We start from the raw sequence: 19320 nt of genomic DNA, 5'->3' as shown, positions 1-19320 counted from the left end.
AGCCAAGTACAACTGGAAATGACTGATCACAGAAAAGTTTCATGAAGTAAAAGTGGGCTTGGAGGTTAGACAGACTTTGCTGACAAGCTGGTGATGTGTGAAACAGGGGAATCGCTGCATTAACGCACACTTGGACAAACACACACACCATAAAAACATAAACAGTCCCCCACCTCACACCAGTCAACGCACACACATACAAATGCACCTACAAATGCACTTAAGTCCAGATTTGTCACACCCTTGTAGCTTTTAGCACACAGGCATGCTAAGCAGCTCACAGAGATAAGACATTCTCTTGATCTGCAGAAGTGTAAATGGATACACAGTAGAGAGACTGAGGATAGTTTCCCAACGTCTCTTCTACACAGCTGTGTCTAGCAAAGAGAAAAACATATAATCTACTGGCTTAAGCTACACAGAAACTCACCGTCCATAAATTCTGTGCATATGGATATCCTGTTCTCAACAAAAAAGGCACTGAAGAAAGTGATGATGTAGGGTGAATCACACTGTAATCAAGAGAGGAGACGGTGATCATTAAAGAGCATGCCAAAATATTTACCTGTGATACAAAGAGTTTTTTCAATATATTATCCTCATTACAAATTTGAATGAAATGCAACAGCAGCATTGAATTGCATGTTAAGTTTCTCATGATCAGTCATGCTTATCGGATTCTAGTGCTTGACAGCATCAATTTCTACTTTACTTCTATCATTTGTTTGGAAATAAATGTTTTTATTGGTGATTTTGTTCTACACACACTGCAAAGGAAAGGGGCTAACTGAGCAAAATGGGGAATACCAACATACTGAGAACCCACTACTTGTTTCTTCATGTTCACATTTATAACACATTAAATTAAATGAGTCTCCATGCTCACAGTGTTTGGGCCCCTTAAGGGTACAATAGAAGAAAAAACCCCTCTTACACATGGAAAGAAATTCACTGATGGTATTCAGTAAACTCACATGCCTAGTCCATGTGTATGTTGCCTGCGTGTCAGTGTTTTGTTGATCCCTGCCTTACACTGTAAGCACTTCATTCTCTAGACTCATGGTTTATTAACAATGTAGATGTGGCAAGATTCAGTGGATACATTGTTTTGGTTGAAGAGGAACAGATTAAATCAGTCAAAGCCAACCTTGTAGAGAATTTCTAATTCAGACATGATCTGCTTCTGTAATTCCACGGTGATATCCAGAGGAATGACCTATCATCAAACATGGAGGAAAAAAGGAACAGCCTTTAATAAACACAACACTAATAAGCTCTGTTGATTTTCTAATGGGGTGAATGGTGTCATCAACATGGAAGGAGTTCTCACCTTGACGGCTAAAACTCGCTTGCCGTGAATATGGTAAGCTCTAAAGGGAAAAAAACAGAAGAGAATATGAAACAAAACTAGAAAAGGCAGTTGCCTGAGATCATCTAAATGGTAACCTTGGTTTCTCTGTTTTTAAACGTGGTCTAATTTGGTTAAAAATCTTTCCATCTTCTAGTGTTTATTTTTTAAACTTAGACTTTTATCCATCATGCAATACCATCAGGGAAGTGTCTCACTGGTCCCAAATGAATTCATCAGCATGACAACAACCACAAACATACAGTCACATGAAGAGACAGTAGACACTGAGATGGCAGAACTACTCACAACATTACTTTTTGAAGTATCCTTACTTGTAATGCCTAAAACTTTTGCACAGCACTGTACATTTTTCCCATCAAGGTACAGTCCTTCTATACTTCTGTTCAACAAAACTGTCCCTGCACTGTCCCCTGAAGCAGATGTAATATCACTGTTCTGATGTGGTTAATAAATTAATACTGATCAGAGCAATCCCAAACTGTGAACAGTGTATAAGCGCAAAGCTACAGTGTGTAGTCTGGTATTAAATATTGTAATAAAACACACTATAAAATATATATTTCCAAAACACAGTGCATTAAAACTAAAATAAAACAGTAAATAGTAACTCTGTCTGTGCCAGCTGAGGATCGTCAATTCATGTTCATATTTAAAAGAGGTGAATTGGAGACAGAGAGTTTATTCTTTGGATGGAAATGTAACGCAACCATACTTTTATAATAAAACAAAAATAGAAATAGCGAAAACAAAGTATAACTTTGTGAGAACAGGAAAGCAGGAACTGTTAAAAAAGTTCAACTGATACGTAAACAAAAGGATATAAATGACAATGCAATAAAAACTCCACAGGTCTGTGAGTTTCTGAGCAACAGTAGAGTTTATATTAGCATAACAAACTGCTTTTGTCATTTCTCTCAAAGGTCAGAGGTCACCAGCCAAAGCCAGATCCTGTCAACCCAGTCACTTGTCCCAGACAGAGTTTTGAATTGCAAGTAAAGCAGCAGCCACAGACCGTCCCTGTAATGATTTAATTATCAAACTCCTTAATACCAAACGTCGGGTTTAGTTACAGCCCTTGCAGGTTAGTTTACGGCACCAGTGACAATACCTCAGGACCTTTCAACATACAATCCTCAAGGACGAATACTGTCCAACAGCTGTCAGGTGATGGGGATAAGGTGGGGGCAGTATACGTCACGGGGGGATGACTAGCTTGCAAGCAGGCTTGGTAAACGTGATACCTGGCTACTCACCTGTCAGTTGGTCCTGCAGAGAGTATGTGTATGGTGCAAGGTGTGATTAATGTGTCTTAGATTAGGAGTATCACATTGCTCTTCGGCCAGACACCTCTAAACTGGCCAGGGCCTTTAATTAATGACACCTATTAGTGCCATGTCAGGTATTTACCCACAGTTAGAACAAACACTGGACTGGACTCTGACCGTAGCTATGCCATTCTGTATGTGATCTCTAGTTCACACATCTTATGAGAGTCTCATGTCAGTCAAAAAGAAACTACAGACTATCTGGAGATTAAGAAAAAAAAGACTTAAGTAAGATGCCATTTCAAGCTATCTAACGAGTCCACAGTAATGACACATATTCAACTACTTATCGATTTAACAGTTTCTGTAAGGTCTCAATAAATAACTATTTCATAATTTCCTTTCATTTCATCTTACATGTAGTAGGTTCACAATTGTTGAAAGGGAGAAGATGTCTGTTTCTATAATGTCTCCAACTTCATTTTGTTTCAAGCCACATGACAAGCTTTGTCACAAGTTTACACGTAAACAACAAATAAAAATATGGTTAGTTAGGCATCCCTCTGACCTAAGCTAACAGTGTTACTTCTTTTTACTTGGTGTTTCTGATCTTAAGTGTCATCTTTTCTGAGAACTCTTGGCACATTAAGGTTGATGGCCTTGTTTCCATTCTGATGTCTCAGTCTTCCTTTAAGCTACAATCAATATCAGTTAAGCATGACTGCTGCCTCGTAATTAAGATGAAGATGTTAATTGAGGGAGGATTGCAGGGGTAGACATCCTAAATACTGACTGGTCAGGTTGTGTGTGTGTAAGGCAACCTTAAAAAGGACATTAAACCAAGTCTTTGCCACACTGAACAACTTGTAGTGCTCAATGAGAAGTCTAGACATGCTGAAAAATATATATGAATGCACCTAACTACTATTTATACTGAGAGGTTTTGTCTGAGTGTTTTCAGCATGTACCTTCACGCAAAGTCTCACATTTGTTTATCTTTCTTTTTCTGATTTCTGCGATTAATTCTGGCCAGAGTTAGACCAAAGAAAACACACATTAAAGCCATCCACATGGTGGTTTCTTACCTATGCTTTAAATAAGATTTAAGAGCAATATCGCCATAATATAACTTAAACACAACAGGCTCAATATTATTGTTTTATTATATGTTTTTCACTAATCAGTTTTTCAATTTTTACAAGGTATCAAGACTTAAGAGGGACCAAAGTTTAAACAAAGTGTTTTAAGGGCAGTCATGTTTCAGAGCTGAAGATGTAGTGTGACTACTGCTTGGTTAAAGCTTTATTCTGAGACTGTCCTTGACCACCTCAGGGCAGAGCATCCCTGTATGAGTTACAGTGACAGGCTTGTGACAGCGGGAGACATGGAGACAAGGTTACATAGCCACCCCCCACCACTTCCCCCTGATCTGACCCCAGTAAACGTGCCCCATTGCCTGGATCTTATTTACACTCCAGCTCGCTCTGTAATAAAAGCTCCATCATGCAGTATTCATAGGGCCTCTCTCTATGTCTCTGAAGTTGGAGCTGTGGGTTAGAGACTGGCCTCCCGGATCAGGGCTAACGTGGTATGCTTACACAGCCACATGGATGATAGGCTGCCTCTCTCTCTCTCCATGACCTGACATGACCATAATGGGTCCCCTAACTGACACAGACAGACAAGAACCTAAACACAAACAGAGCATATACACAAAAAGATTGCTAAATGGCTGAAAAGCTCAAATAACAAGTCGAAAAGTTTTGTTTTGTTTATACTTTACTATTCTAAAAAGTGAAAGTCAGTATTCCTTAATTACAAGAATGGACTTTGAAATCACTTTTGACAGCAGGCCTCTTGTGGCCATGAAAGACATTACAACAACACACCCACTCTAGTCTTCTCTAAGTGATGTCAAACAGCAGTTGTTTTTTGTAGGTGTAGGGGCCCAGAGCAATGTAATATTGTTTACTTTTTTCAACAAAGAAAAAACATTGCTGTTGATTTGTTTTCTTTGAGGCACTTGGTCATTGTCACACCAGTTCTACACGTCACATTGCGCCACCTCCAGAAAAGGAAACAGTGAGAGCGGCTAAAACTATACAACTTGACATTTACAGCTAACAGAAGTTTGTTTGCATATTTGCAGTTTTTAATGTGTGTGCTATAGGTTTCACATGTCACATTATGTTCCATTTAAATAAAAAATATAAATAATTTAGAGCATCATTGTGGCACACTAACCTCCAGTGGATCCTAAATACTTGATTATTTCATATGACATTCATGTCATAATCTTTTAGCTTGAGGCCATAAATTACCAAATATTGGATTTTGAAGATTTTGAAAGTGAATGTATTCTCAGTAATTTTTCTTTTTTTAAAATCAGGGTTCACAATCCATTTCTTGAGGCTTTTAACCATTAAATAATTTAGCCTACTTGTTAAGTCTACCCATAAACAAGAGATGTACAAATTATTTCAGTAACTTTAAAGTTTACTTTTATTTATTTCTCAAAAGGTCTAAATCTTTAAATTGTATTTAATATCCACATGTGACAGTTATATTGCTTTGTGGCGTTATAATATAGGAAAAATTGTTGCAATAAAGGTACAAGAAACTCATATTCTGTATTTTGGAACTTTGTCTTGAGTATGACTTTCCTGTATCAGGACACCTCATCATGCACTGTTGCTACTGTAACTAATTTTAGTTTACCAAAACTAGTTTATCAAAATAAAAATTAATGTGAAAACCAATCAAAAGAGTTCACTCATTATGCATTTGACAGGCAGTGTGCAGCTGGTTCTAGACTCAATCTGAAAATATCTGGATTCAAGATACGAGGCTGCTATCAATTAACCAAAGGGGTTTGGCCCTTCAATATACAGTCTAATCAATGAGGTAAAAAACACAAAATCAATGGAGAAAATGGGCTGAGAGACTAAAGGGACAGCCATGGGTGTCTAAGTAGATGTCACCAGTCACAACCAGGCCAATGTGCTTGTTTTAATTGCACTGCTAGATCCATGAGTCACAAAAATAGCCTTTGTGTCCTTGTTATTGTATTTATAAGCCATAGAGTCAGTTAGATTGGTGGACAAGATGGACCTCTGAGAGAGTGTGTAATAAAAAACAAAGGCCGACAGTGATGGATGGCTAGGTCAGTGTGTGGCTATGGAGAGCTGAGGTGTTGGTAACATCCAATTGAGTCTAAATGGCTCTAGGTCATAAATGGGCTAAGAGGTTAAAAGGTGGGAGCCTTTGGTGGTGCGTTTCAAATGTGATAAGCCTAATATAAGCTGGACCAAAGGGTAAAGGCTGAAGAGGACAGAGAATTAATTCTAAGCAAGCAAGAAACCTGTCTGGGCCCTTGGTGTGTACATACAGTATTTTTTTTTAAATGACTAATTTCCTGCTCAATACAGCAAAATCTGTTTGGCATATCTGGCCTATAACTAAAATATGCCTACAATACAAATTTTCAGTGGTTTCTGACAAATAGTATGCAGTACTGGTAGAAACACAGTGTACCCATGATACTGAAAACATGTCAGCAAATGTCTCATGGATACATTGTGAATATCAACCTGCTGAAATAAAAACTATTACTTGCACCTTTTATCTATTGCAATTAAATTTTAATTCTTTAAGTTGGTCAAAAACAAAATAGAGGGAACACAAACACGTTAACAGAGTGAAATGTGTCAAAAAAAAAATCTACACAAGGTTTTCTGTGCAAGCTTGTACACTGCCTGTGGATACAGAAACCTCGACTATGTCCTCTGCATTCATTGTGTGCTACAGTCATAAACTGATGTGACAGTATGAAAAACTTATTGATACATTAAAATATGTTGGAGACATATTAGATGAACCCATTCTAATGTAATTCTCTTTTCTTTGGTCTCTGTATAGAAATAAAACACAAAGGTTGTGGGCAACGCTGGCTGAGATGGACAGTAGATTGTGGTAATCCTTCCTTCCTGACTCTCCACATTTACATGACTTTATGCACATGGTTGATTAATGTCAGTTTTCTATGAAGACCCTTAAGAAAAACCCACCATGACAAAGCTTTTGTGAAGACAGACTGGATTGATGTACTTACTGTACCCCAGTTTTTGTCCTAAAATATGTTAATTTACTTTTGGCTGGCATTGTTAAAATTAAATATCAAGCCAGACTGAATACAACACCACAGAGAGGTCAGCAAATCTTCATTCTTTAGCTGGCTGGCTAACAACCTGTCTAAAACACAGCAAAGGTGACGACAAGGGAAAAGCTGTATTAAATATTTAGAGTTTTTCCTGACTGTGACAAAATAATTAAAGAAACAGGGAGGCAATTAACAGTTACTGATGAAAATTTCTTGGGCCTGATGTCAAGGTCACCCACACAATTAACACCAATTCTGTTAACAAATTCACAATTTTCCTGTAACTCTAATGACCAAAGCCAAGAGGCTGAGAGGAAGCGGGGAGAGAAACACGAACGTAAACAATCTTTTGATTTTTACTTTTTTAAAATTGCTTTTTTTTTGGGGGGGGGGGGGGGGGGGGGGGGTCACATTGCATTAGTAATTCAGTCATTACATTCAATGGAAGCCAAACTGCCCCCAGCACCTCCTGTAGTGCACTGCAGTAACAAGTGAACATTGTTCCTTTTACAAAGTCTCTGGTCTGGACTAATCATTTCAGCCTTACCTTCAGTTAGTGTGTAGTATGAATTTGGGATGTTGCGTGTGCCCTGGGCTACATCTTAAAGCTGCTGAAAAGTAAGTCAGGGCTCTTCTGCTCCCCCTGATTATTCAGATCTGAAAAGGCACCTACAAATTCATTAATGTTTCTTATTTCTTAATTTAAACCTAAATGAAATATATCTGAATGGACTAAAATGGACTTGAACTAAAACAATCCACATCACCAGAACAGCATACACAACCTGGGTGATTTTTTTTTTTTAACTAATTTTTTTTTAAATCTCCTTTCAACCATAAAAAAATTCAGCACCAAAGCATATGGATTTCTTGGCTGGGCTAAATTGACTGAGAAAATGTTGGGCTTGCACTATTGGCCCTCCCCAATGCAGTGTAACCATTTCTAAAGCCAAACTGATCAGCAATCTTATCCTCCGACAACTATGAGAGATTGGCTCTTAATGAAAGTATCTCAAAGTCATAAAACAGTTTAAAATAAAATAAAAAAAATTATGGTGGTTGGAAAGAAAGAGAGGGGTGAAAATAAAGAAGATCTTGTCTTGTGGATTTGCTGGATAGGAAATTTACTGGGTTTGCTGGCGACTATGTGAGGCAGACCACTCTGTCAAGTCAAGGTTAGTCTGAGCAGTGATCAATACTTCAATCTCAATAAAACAGCTCAATAGCTAAGGATTGATGGGAAGGAGGAGATACAATGTGCGGAAAAGAAAGATAGAAGGAGCAACAAATGCCAACCTTGTCATAATGTTAGCAGGGCAGTAATACATTTGTCTGGTCAGAGAGGATGGAGCGCCTTTCTCGTGGCAGGTAATGTGTAGTACTACAGACAGATTAAGTCAATTGCTGTCATACCTTACAGCCTCAAATCAATATCATATATGTTTGCAACCTTCAAACCAGAATAAATAAATGAAGGTACAGACACAAACCAGCCTGATGGATGTCACACCAAACAATGAGAGATAAATGGACAGATGAAGGAAGAGAGGGAGGGTGGTGAAGAATGGAGAACCTTTCACAGAACCCTATTGCAGAGTGATGTGTGCAGTTTTTTCATAAAAAACTGAACAGTGTCACACTCATCAGTCTAAAATTGGACACTAACTGAGACACGCGTCCTTAATATCTGCACTGTATATAGAGACATATACTTACTTGTAAACTGTGCCTCCATTTCCATGGCCGAGCTGCTCTTGATAGTGGATATCTTGGGCATTTATCTGCAGAACAACAAACATACAGGTATACAATAATGTTTCTTAGAAGTTAGAACATGAGAAGACATGTACCCAATGGTTGTGTATATGTGTGTGTGTGTGTGTGTGAGAGAGAGAGAGAGAGAGAGAGAGAGAGAGAGAGAGAGAGAGAGAGAGAGAGAGAGAGAGAGAGAGAGAGAGAGAGAGAGAGGGAGGGAGAGAGAAAGAGAAAGAGAAAGAGAGAGAGAGAGAGAGAGAGAGAGAGAGAGAGAGGGAGGGAGAGAGAAAGAGAAAGAGAAAGAGAAAGAGAGAGAGAGAGAGAGAGAGAGGGAGAGAGAAAGAGAAAGAGAAAGAGAGAGAGAGAGAGAGAGAGAGCGAGAGAGCAAGAGAGCGAGAGAGAACATTGTCACTGGAGGCCATTAATGAGACAGGCACTCAGGTCACTCCAAGTTCAGCAACATAAGAAGAGAAAACAGAGGGATGAGAAGAGGAGATCAATACAACATTTGCTGTCCATTTTATAAAAGGATATCGTACTTAGGTGAGTGGGGGAGTGACTGATGTAGAGTTCAATGACAATTTGTTTGTTGTCTTCATTCCACTATACTTTGATAAAAAAAAGTGTCAGAGGAAGGTGATGTAATACAGTCTGAGCTAACAGGACTGTTCTGAGCAAAAGTTTCCTCCTTTCACTCATTTTTAAATTACCAGTCAGAATTTTCCTGAAATTTATCTTAACAGAGCACTCAATCTAAAAGCTAAAATAACAGTAGCTACTCTGTACTGAGGAAGAGAGAATTAGATCTGTTAAACTCCTTCAAGTGGGGGTAGGTAATGTGTCTGATGATATTATGTGGATAATTACAAAGGAAAACACTAACTCTTCAAGCTCAACAGTAACAAAATTACATACTTTAAATTAAGTATTAACAGAACATAAAGAATGAATAACTTCCTTATTGTTGTGTAAGTGTGGCATATTTTATAACGTACGTTAATTTCATGACTGTATTTTCACAATTTCACAAAATTATGCTGTGTTGGTCCCAGTTGTGAGTTTCAGATTGAGAATTCTGAAGTTTTATGAATCTTGTCTGTTAATACTGTAACTGAAAAAGTGCTACATGTATATATAAAGATATTTGTTCCATATTTTGAATACATATGTTAAATACATTTCATATCCTACCTCGGCCAAAAAGAAATTCACATAAATATATAAACTATTAAGACACAAAAACTTTAATATAAAAATGAAAAGCCTTATAATTTATAATATTTTATAAGTCCTACAGCAAAAAAATGTACCTGTGCAAAATGTTAATGTCCTGAAAATCCCCCAATTTACAGAATATAAAAGTAATTTTAGCAATGAAAACTATTGTTTGTATTTGCATCCAAAACGGCCAGAATTTACACTGCCTGGTGAGTAATTCTCCAATTAATTACTGGCCCAGTCCATGTTGCATTGGAGTGCTTCATTCAAAATGTGTATGAACCATTTGTGTGTGTGTGTGTGTGAGATTCTCACTGAGGCTGCAGGTGACCTGTCAGTGAGCCAGTTTGTGTGGACAGATACCTGTTTGTACTGATATCACTGTGCGGCTGCCAAAACTCATTTTCGTCAGAAAGAGGCAGACACAACATACATGTAAGCATGTGTGCACACAACACACACAGACACACGTTCCCCCTCCTAATTCACCTCTACTGATTTGATAACATGGTGAGAGGAGAGGTAGAGAATGAGAAGAGATGGATTAAGGGATGGAGGAGAAGGGAGAGAACAGCTCTATTAGTTCACTGTGTTACAGCAGAAACCTGAGAGGACGTTAGCTTAATTGTCTCCCTGACACCCTAGCCAGTGTGTGTGTGAGTGTGTGTGTGTTTATATGGGAGAGAGTCTGAGAAAGACAGTGTGTGTGTTTTTATAAAAGAGGGACTGTAGATTGTAATCCTAGAAACCCACAGACCCCCTTCTCCCGGTGTGGCACAGTGAAGACACAATAACACAAACCAGATGTACACTCTGTATAACAAGCCAATAGAAATCAATAGTGATCAAACACCAGTGAGAATGTGCTCTGGTAAGTGGAAACTAGGTGTGAGAGCAGGGGCAGTGAGATAGCAGTGGTCAAATTCTACTTAAACCAAAACACAGGCTCACCTGCCCATTTGTCAGGATCCTCTTCAGCTCAGCAGATGATTTTTTCAAGCTGCAGGAAGGAACACAGCACAGATTCACTTACGTAAGCTCACAGGCATCTTTCTTCTCATCTATCAACCAACCAACTTAAGTCTATTCCAGGTAGTGTAATATGCTCCTCACGCCCCAGCAAACTCACCTGTTGTTTGCCATGGAGTCCGGGACAGCATGAGTGCAATCATTGGCTGGGTTAGGTCTTGTATTAACCTGGAGGTGTGCAAACGCAAACACACAAATGAGAAGGACACACACAGATACACATGCACAAATACACACAGATGCACACTTGGCGGTCAAGGCCAAAAGACAGACAAGCAGACAGACAGACATATGGCCAGACCCCCTAAAGAACGAGAACAAAACACAGGCTCTTAGTTCAGCCGGGAGGTTAATTGGCTTTTGAAGAGAGAGAGAAGGGAGGTAGGTGAAGAAGAAAGAAAGACAGAGGTGTCCACATAAAGGAGGGGACAGGACAACAGACGACAGAAGGAGAAGAGAAGAGAGGAGAGGAGAGGAGCGCAGAGGAGAGGCATATGTATATTTTCATGAAAGTACAGCAATATGTATTAACATTAGAGGAAGTGAGACAAAAATAACAAATTTGGGCAAAGGACTTAAAAGCAGTAAAAATGTCATGCCTCACTAGGGACACTGTTCTTTACATCTATTCATCTGCATCTATGTTTACTCCAAAGACCTCTGTGTTCAACCCAGATATCGAACACAAAAGGAGAGACAAGACCCTGTGAAGGCGATACTAAAAATAACTCATTTAATTGAGGTCAAAAGGCCGGTGTGTTGGGTGTACTAAAGCACAGGGATTCTCTCTTTAATTAGTGCCCAGGAAGACCTAATTTAAACAGTGCACAAGACTCTCCTAAGCCAATTACTTTTATATTAAAACAGGAGAAAAGAGGGGGAAAGATTACCAAAGGACTAAAGGTTTTTTCGAAAATATCATCTTCTCAAAACAGACCTTTGACCTTAAAAAAAAAAAAAACACTGAAACAGTTCAGTAGTTGTTACCAAAGCTCCTCAGAGGATACATTAAATAAAGCACTTCCAGTATTGGGGCTGGGGTGGGGTAATTTTATTACTGGAATGGAGATGGATATAATATGGATCATCTGGAGAGACAGGGGAGGTGTCAAGTCACTTAACCCATGGTAATTAGCAACGAGTTTCAATAGCAACATATGCCTAACATGAAATGGGGAGGTCTGTAGAAGGCCATTTATAAATGGGAGACGAGAGCTTGTAATGACAATTTCATGGTTGAACAATGACGCCTTCTTATACTGCCTGACTTAGGTTTTGCTCTAACCAAAACGGATGTTCTACCCATCATATGGAAAGAGAGGATCATAACACTCTGTAGGAGGGGGGTCAGGGTTTCAGCATAACACCTTGCTCTTAAATGACTAATCCAGCATGAGAAACAACACATAAATAGAGAAGGATGAGCCCCTGCCATAGCCACAGCCAGCCAACCATCCCCATACATAAACATAAATGAGGGGAGCAAGAGAATGAGTGAAAGAAAAGGAGAGTCTTGACTTCAATTGACATTTCAATAAGTGGAACACAGCGTTACCAATCCATTTGCCTCAACTTCCCTCCCCTCCCCTCCCCTCCTTCTCTGTGTAAGGCAGCTGAAACAATTATTGAGATACGTACCTTCAGGCCATGTATGTTCCGGATCCCTGGAGTCTTGCCGGCTGAAACAGTAATTGACTAGATTGTAGAACACATCACTGGACCATTTACAAATGTGCTGAAAAGGAATCAGTTCTTTATAAAAGAAAAAAAAAAGATGAAATGAGGGTTATTCTGAAATTAGTTGTAGACGAGAGTGATTGAGATGTTGGGCTCTTGAGACAGCTGGTAGTAGGTAGGAAGGAAAAACAGAATCACAGAGTTAGAGAAAAGAGAAGGAGATAGAAAGACAGAGTGAGAGAGAGCCAGATGTGGAGGAAAAGACAGAAACAATAAAATGTTTCATCACTTTGGTCCAGCGATGTGCACTATACTCTGTTAGCGATTATGTATGACTTGTGAGAAAACTATATAGACAATAAAGAAAAGGGTATGTAGTGAAAAAAGCATTCATAGTGAAAAGCAGCTTAGGAAGAAACTACACAATGCCACAGATTTGGGCAAAGCCTTGTTTGAACACAGTCTTGCAGTTTCAATGTCCTTGGAGCAACAGAAATGTAGATTTATAAGTGACAGTCAACACAATAACAGAATGAGCCACTGAATTTCAATGTTGTCCAGAGGCTGTATTGTTATTTCGAGCCACCAAATGCTCCCCATTTTCTTATTGTTTGAACACAGCACAAGTGATTTGGGTAAATCACTTTACCCAAATTTCAGTATAATAGCTGTTAAAGTGTGAGTATTTTTATATATTTAAAATCTGCCTGTGATTAATTACACAGATGTATTGAGCCTTTCAGCATTTCCAATCCATAATAAACTGTAACATGTCACTCTGTACCTCTTGGAAAAATCTGGAGAGGGTCTGGCAGCAGTCCATTCATGCGTTGTTCATTCATTGTGTTGCAGTACTAAAGGGGGAAAGAAAGTCATAATGTAAGTAGTTGAGAGAAATGGTGGTTGGAAGTGATCATTACACAAAGTGGAACTCTGTTTGATTAATAAAGAATGACTTGAAATCTGAACAAGAATGTTAAAACATTTTTTTTTTAAAACAACACGACAAACAAACAACGTAAAACAGATGAAGCAAAGCCTTGGTAATTTTGCAATTTGACCGTACCCTACGCTCACACACACAAATTGTTTATTTAAATGACGTCAGAATTAATCCACAGTGTTCCCAAAAACGTGGGCATGCTGTGCTGAAATCTGTTGCCGATGAGGACCAATGCCCTGTGGGCTTGTTCTGAAGGAGTGTAGCATTAACCCTTTTTTCCTCCAGGTCAACAGCTCACCAAACACTCATATCCTACAGGACTAACACACACACACACAAACACACTCTGGAGCCTCTCAGATGCTTGCCAAGGCAACGCAATAATTGATGTTTCAGTTAACCAAACCATCTGTTAAACTGTGAGCGTATGTGTGTGTGAGCGTGTGAGTGTCTGTGTGTGTTTTGTTTGTGTCTCCTCCTTTTTGAGGCTTCAAATCAACAAAAATTAACATCAAGGCCATATCCAAGACACAATTAGACATTTTAGGAGATATTTGTTTTTACGTAGTCCAAATGTACATGTGTTCATTTGTATTTCATATACAATCCAGTATGAACTACCAAGTCATCACGGTGATATGTAAATTTGCTCTCTCATGGTGGGGGAGGGAGGGAGGGAGGACGATGGGACCGGCTTGGATGGGAATGGATCAGAATGGCTACCCAAGTGGCACAGCTGTTATTAAAAGGCCTATTTATCACTGTCAGATCCCTTCTCGCTCCTAGCCCTCTGCTTTTGCCCTCCAGCGTTCTCACTAGGCCACATCTGAACAATGGGCTTGATACCAAAAAACATGTTGTGTGTGTTGGGGGGTAGCGTAGGAGGAGGGTGGGGTTGGGCTTCACGTACCTTTAATTTTCCGCTCAGCTAGCTTATTGATTAAGGCTGCAATTACCACCTAATCTGTAGTAGGTGTGTTATTAAAAGACATTCTCCATTGTTGGCCAATAACTAAACAGTGTCCGATCCCAAATACCATCGCTCAGCCTTAAGGGACAAGTGGGAGAAGCGAGAGCAGAGACCGGGCCTCATCATCATTAGCAGACTAAGGGGAAATGGGAGTAAAAATGGTAGAATTAGAGCCACTACCTCCAGGGGGAGCTGAGCGAGGAACGGATGAGGTCACATGTTTTTTTTAGCACCTGACACAGGCCAGTCTTTAACTTTGAACAGGGGCGTCTGTCTTTCAAGGTGTCGAACAATGATTAGAGATGCCTCGAAGACCAGTGGGTCTCACAGGAGCATGTAGCAATCAATGTTCTCAGTGAGGGGGGGATACTTTTCACAATAAATGCCCTCTACAGACTGATGTTAATTAAGTGCTGAATTTGAGCATTAATTTTGCTCAGCAATAAGGAGCATGATTTTTTCGCGAGGCAATGTTAAAGCAGGGATCATGAATAAGAAAAAAAACACAGCATATTTAAAAGTCTGGTTATAACTAATATTTTAACTAATTATCATAAACATCCAAAAACATACAAACACATGCACACACAAAGAAACCTCGAGAGACTCTAATGAATTATCCCACCTTTCACCTAACATGCTGGTTTCCCTTAATTCCTATTAATTTCACATAATGGCTGTCTGCTCACCTGGAATTAATAACACTGAGGCAAAAATCCACTGGGGTCTCTGCGGAGGCCAAATGGCAAACACAGCAAACAACCACAACAAGAAAAAAAATCCTCTGAATACAAATGCAAATGACTGCTGAAGTGCATAACCCTTGCATAAGACATTTAAAGTACTTGGCTAGTGTAAATTATATTTTAGTGAGCCTGGTATTTTCCAGGCGATCAGCAGCTTTTTTGTACACTTGGCTGTCCCGTGAGAAGTAGAAAACCATTATAAGGCCTCCTGGATTTGGTTGCCAAAAATTCATTGTAGAAATGGCTTTTGAAATCTGTGGACGAAGCAGTGCAATGTTGTGGACACTAAATATTTATGTTGGGTGGAGTGAGGTCAGGGTCATAAATTAGTACGCTGTTAAAACACGTCACATCATCAAAGAATGAGGATGTGTTGGGACAATAAGCTGCCATTATACATGTTTATCTGTTATGCAAAATAAATGTATGTACTGATTAACAGGATAAAGTTGACAGATATTTTGATATTAAATATTTGATTAAATTAACTGATGAGGTAGCAGCATAATTTTACTTCCAAATTAAGTTGTTATATGAATATTATGATGAATTTCTGGAATGGAATACACAAAATAATTGTGGTAATATCAAAATACCCAGGACATTTAAAAAACTATTCCCATTCAGGCAGGACACACAACACAGCAAGGCAAAAATCTCAATAAAACCTCAAAACATTTCAGGGGGACTGATGAATAATAAAGTTGGCTGGGGTCAATGCTTTTTCCATCCCTGTTTCACATCGCTCGTCGGAAAAACAGCTGTCTCTTTTTGCTTAATCACCCTGCTACCCTATGCTACTTAATGATTAAAAAGCAACCACAAGTGAATGCATGACAAAAATGGACAAAAAAAACGACGAGTGTAAATTGTGCCTATGGCTCTAGCAGCATCATTGTGAGCTGATGGGGGGTAAAAGACATCCACAGATGAAAGTAGATTTTGAACAATTCTGCAGCCCAGGGGGGCCGCTCTTTAATGAGGCAAAACTTTAAGTACTGAATAATAAATAATAAAAATTGACAGTTCATTTAGCTTTCAGTGTACCTCGTAGAGAAACCCATTACACGCCATTACTCTTACTGTCCGTGGCATGAACAGTAAGTATGGTGGAATATGAAAATGCACTGCACTAGGTTGGGGAGCTGGGTATTTGTGTGTGTATGTGTTTGTGTGTGAGTTGCTGAAAACAACCAATACACTGGTTTTAACCTAAGGCTACATTCAACTTGATGAGGATATATGGTTTCAAAATACTTTACAGATTACGGAGTTGCAGATAAATACAATGTCAGTGTAGAAGTGGAAGCAAGAAGCCAAAATCTGTCAATCCTATTTAGGCATACAATTAAGATTTTTTCTTTTTCTAAGATTATCACCCACTGAAAAAGGAGGTGAGAGGCTCATGAGAGGCTCAGGTTTCATCATGCTGCACAAAGCAAAACAGAAATACAGGAAAAGAATGTCCTGGTTATTATTTCATTGAAATTGCAAAATAACTGGCCTCAGAGTGCTTTACACTCTATATGATACTCTATATTATCAAACCCCTGATAAGAATTGTAAAAGCTGCATAAAAACCCTTAAACAAAAAATGTGAAAAAAATAATTGCTCTTTAAAGATGTTCACACTAGGGCTGTAGTCAACTAAAGAAAATGTTGGTCGTCTGAAATCGTATATACTCTTCACTTAAAAATTTGGTCAGCCAAGAGTATATCAACCATAAATCAACAAATTGACCAGGAGCCCTACTTCAGACATGCATTAAATGTCAGCTATACACTACAGACACAAATGGCAGCAGTGAGGTCTGAACTTAATGTGAAAAGTTTTCATCAGATTTACTTTTTAATGAAGAATTACCTCCCATGGAAACTGCTACAACATAAAAATACAACCAGTGGGTAGCTGTGTGACATGATAAAAAACAAACAAACAAACAAAAAACCCAAACAAATCTAATCTATTCATTCATATACTCACATATGACAACATGGCCTTGAGTTCTTCATCACTTCTTACAGTGATTCTGTCTCCTACCTCATCTTCATCTAAAAATACAAAAACATTTTACAAAATGGTTTGTAAAACTTTTTAACAAAATAATCGAACATAAACAGCTTTCAACACCACAGGCAAAACTCAAAGCAAAACATGTCCCTCTTACAAAACTGCTTTAGGGGTAAGAGATAAGCCTGCAGCACTTGTGATACACAAAGTTACCTCCAACTGTAACACCAAATTGAACAGAAGTTAGTATTATATCATTGAGGAATACTTGGTAAAAGTGAGCTGTTAATAAAACTTTTGATGCAACTCATTGCATATTATGAAAATCTTCAAAACAAAGTCATCCCAGATCACTCATTTTGAAACTGTACACAGCACTTTGAGGAACAACATGAAAGAGAAGCAGCAATCCAATTAAATAGGAAATGACATTCATTTACCAAGAACTGCGAGCACATGCAATATACAGGGCAATTTACACAGAAAGGGAATAATACTACTATTACTAATATTATTATCTATTTCTGCCTTGAAATGACAACAAATAAAATATGATGTTACTTTTATTAGCATTTCATGAATTATCCAATAACCAAATTCAAACTGCTGTATACACACCTGTTTTATCCACCAACTTGTTTATGTAACAATTACTAAACTGACCAGAAGCATCACAATCTATTTAATGCTGCTTGAAACTTATTTTATCTGTTAAAATGCATGCAATCATTTACATTGGAATAAAGAGCAAGAAAATAGTTTCATCCTGTGTTTAAGAATATACAGCTATCATTCATATTATAAAATCATAAAGAACTATTTTCAGAGACAAGAAGCACAAGGAGTCCTGCAACAGATGGTTAGGCACCCACTGATGAAGGATATAAGGTTTACAGTACTGTGAACTTGGAGACTGTAAGGATTAGGGCTGCAATTAACTTTTTTTTAAAATTGCCATTGATTGTTGAAATATCAAACAGTAATAAAAAAAAATGTTTATCACAGGTAATGGATTTCAATGTGATGACATCAAATGTCTTGTTTTTCTTCCACTATTTTAACTTGAAAATATATTAGACAATTAGTGTTAAACAGACACTTACATTCAAAGGCCGTGACAGTGGCTTCAGGCATTACATCTCTTATTGCGACCTGAAATGTTTGAAAGAGTGATTTACAACTAGGACAGTAACATAACAGAGTACAGAGTGTAAGACTGTTGAGAGCTTACGTTTAAGAAAGAGACATAGACTTAAATATAATCACAAATATTAACATCTAATGTTGGGTTACAATCTTGTAAAACTGGTAAAAGTGTACCTTAGTTGGGCTCAGACACGTTCAGTCAGAAGCCGAAACTGTTTAATTCAATATGTGTGTGTGTCATTTCACTTTACCGCAGTTTTAAGTGATAACTGTAACCATGAAGTGGAATTAAAAGGAACAGGTAACTGGTTCCGAGGCATTTTGAGGACTAACCAGCAAGTCATTGAAGTTCAGAAGAGATGGGCAGTCGACGGACGAGTCCATGTCCCCTGATGGCGTCTTTATGCGGATCACTATTGCCTCGGTGTCCATTGCGAAGAGGTTATTTAAATCGAATATGAGCATAAAGAGGCAAAGTTAAGACTCATAATAAACACTTGCCTGGCTGTCTGAGCTAGCTAAACCAGCTAATTTCCTGTAGTGGTTTGCTAACGACACATGCTAGCATCCTGCTCAGTCCAGACACTTGTGTTAAGTGATGCGGAGATTTTAAAAAACGTCAACGGCCGAGCTCAGTCACTGCCGACACCGGAGTCACGACATAACCGCATTAAAATGTTTAGCTTTAGCTGTAAATTTGTATTCACCCGCTCTCTAAGGCAAAGTTTGACACTGTGTTATCTAAGATATTTAGCCATACAGCTAGTTTAGAGGAAACCGTAACTGCAGCGTTTCCGAATCAACATCCGCTCGGGACATTTCAAAATAAAAGACCTCTGTCCCTGTATCCACTCTTAAAATAAGTGGCCTAACATACAGTAGGCACTGCAAATGTTGTAGCTTGCAGCAAAAACTATAACAGCATGCAGTAAATGTAGGTTGATATACCACTTAACCAGCAGAAGTGATCTGTATTAAAATCTACTCTTAAATTAATTTAATGTCAGATATTTGCATATGTTAAAGCAC

The 19320-nt window shown here is 38.5% G+C and overlaps 1 protein-coding gene across 3 annotated transcripts in view; it reads right to left on the bottom strand.

The window, feature by feature from the left end:
• Positions 1–19111, bottom strand: part of map2k5 (mitogen-activated protein kinase kinase 5) — a 54441-nt gene extending 35330 nt beyond the window's left edge. The window contains exons 1-11 of one of the 3 annotated variants that reach the window (XM_018683542.2): positions 18625–19111; positions 18249–18297; positions 17119–17186; positions 13260–13329; positions 12437–12477; positions 10899–10966; positions 10721–10769; positions 8513–8577; positions 1331–1370; positions 1148–1216; positions 431–512 (exon numbers count right to left, since the gene is read on the bottom strand). In XM_018683542.2, the coding sequence (XP_018539058.1) occupies positions 431–512; positions 1148–1216; positions 1331–1370; positions 8513–8577; positions 10721–10769; positions 10899–10966; positions 12437–12477; positions 13260–13329; positions 17119–17186; positions 18249–18297; positions 18625–18756 (733 nt within the window). In that variant the 5' untranslated portion in view covers positions 18757–19111. The remainder of the gene's footprint in view (positions 1–430; positions 513–1147; positions 1217–1330; positions 1371–8512; positions 8578–10720; positions 10770–10898; positions 10967–12436; positions 12478–13259; positions 13330–17118; positions 17187–18248; positions 18298–18624) is intronic. The other 2 variants (XM_051074875.1, XM_018683540.2) reach the window with 2 other exon arrangements.
• Between the last annotated feature and the right edge of the window lie 209 nt (positions 19112–19320).

This window comes from Lates calcarifer, linkage group LG2 (genome assembly GCF_001640805.2).
Source record: "Lates calcarifer isolate ASB-BC8 linkage group LG2, TLL_Latcal_v3, whole genome shotgun sequence".
Lineage (NCBI taxonomy): Eukaryota > Metazoa > Chordata > Actinopteri > Centropomidae > Lates > Lates calcarifer.
The sequence above is the reverse complement of the archived record's forward strand: the minus strand, read 5'-3'. Positions and strand labels throughout refer to the sequence as shown.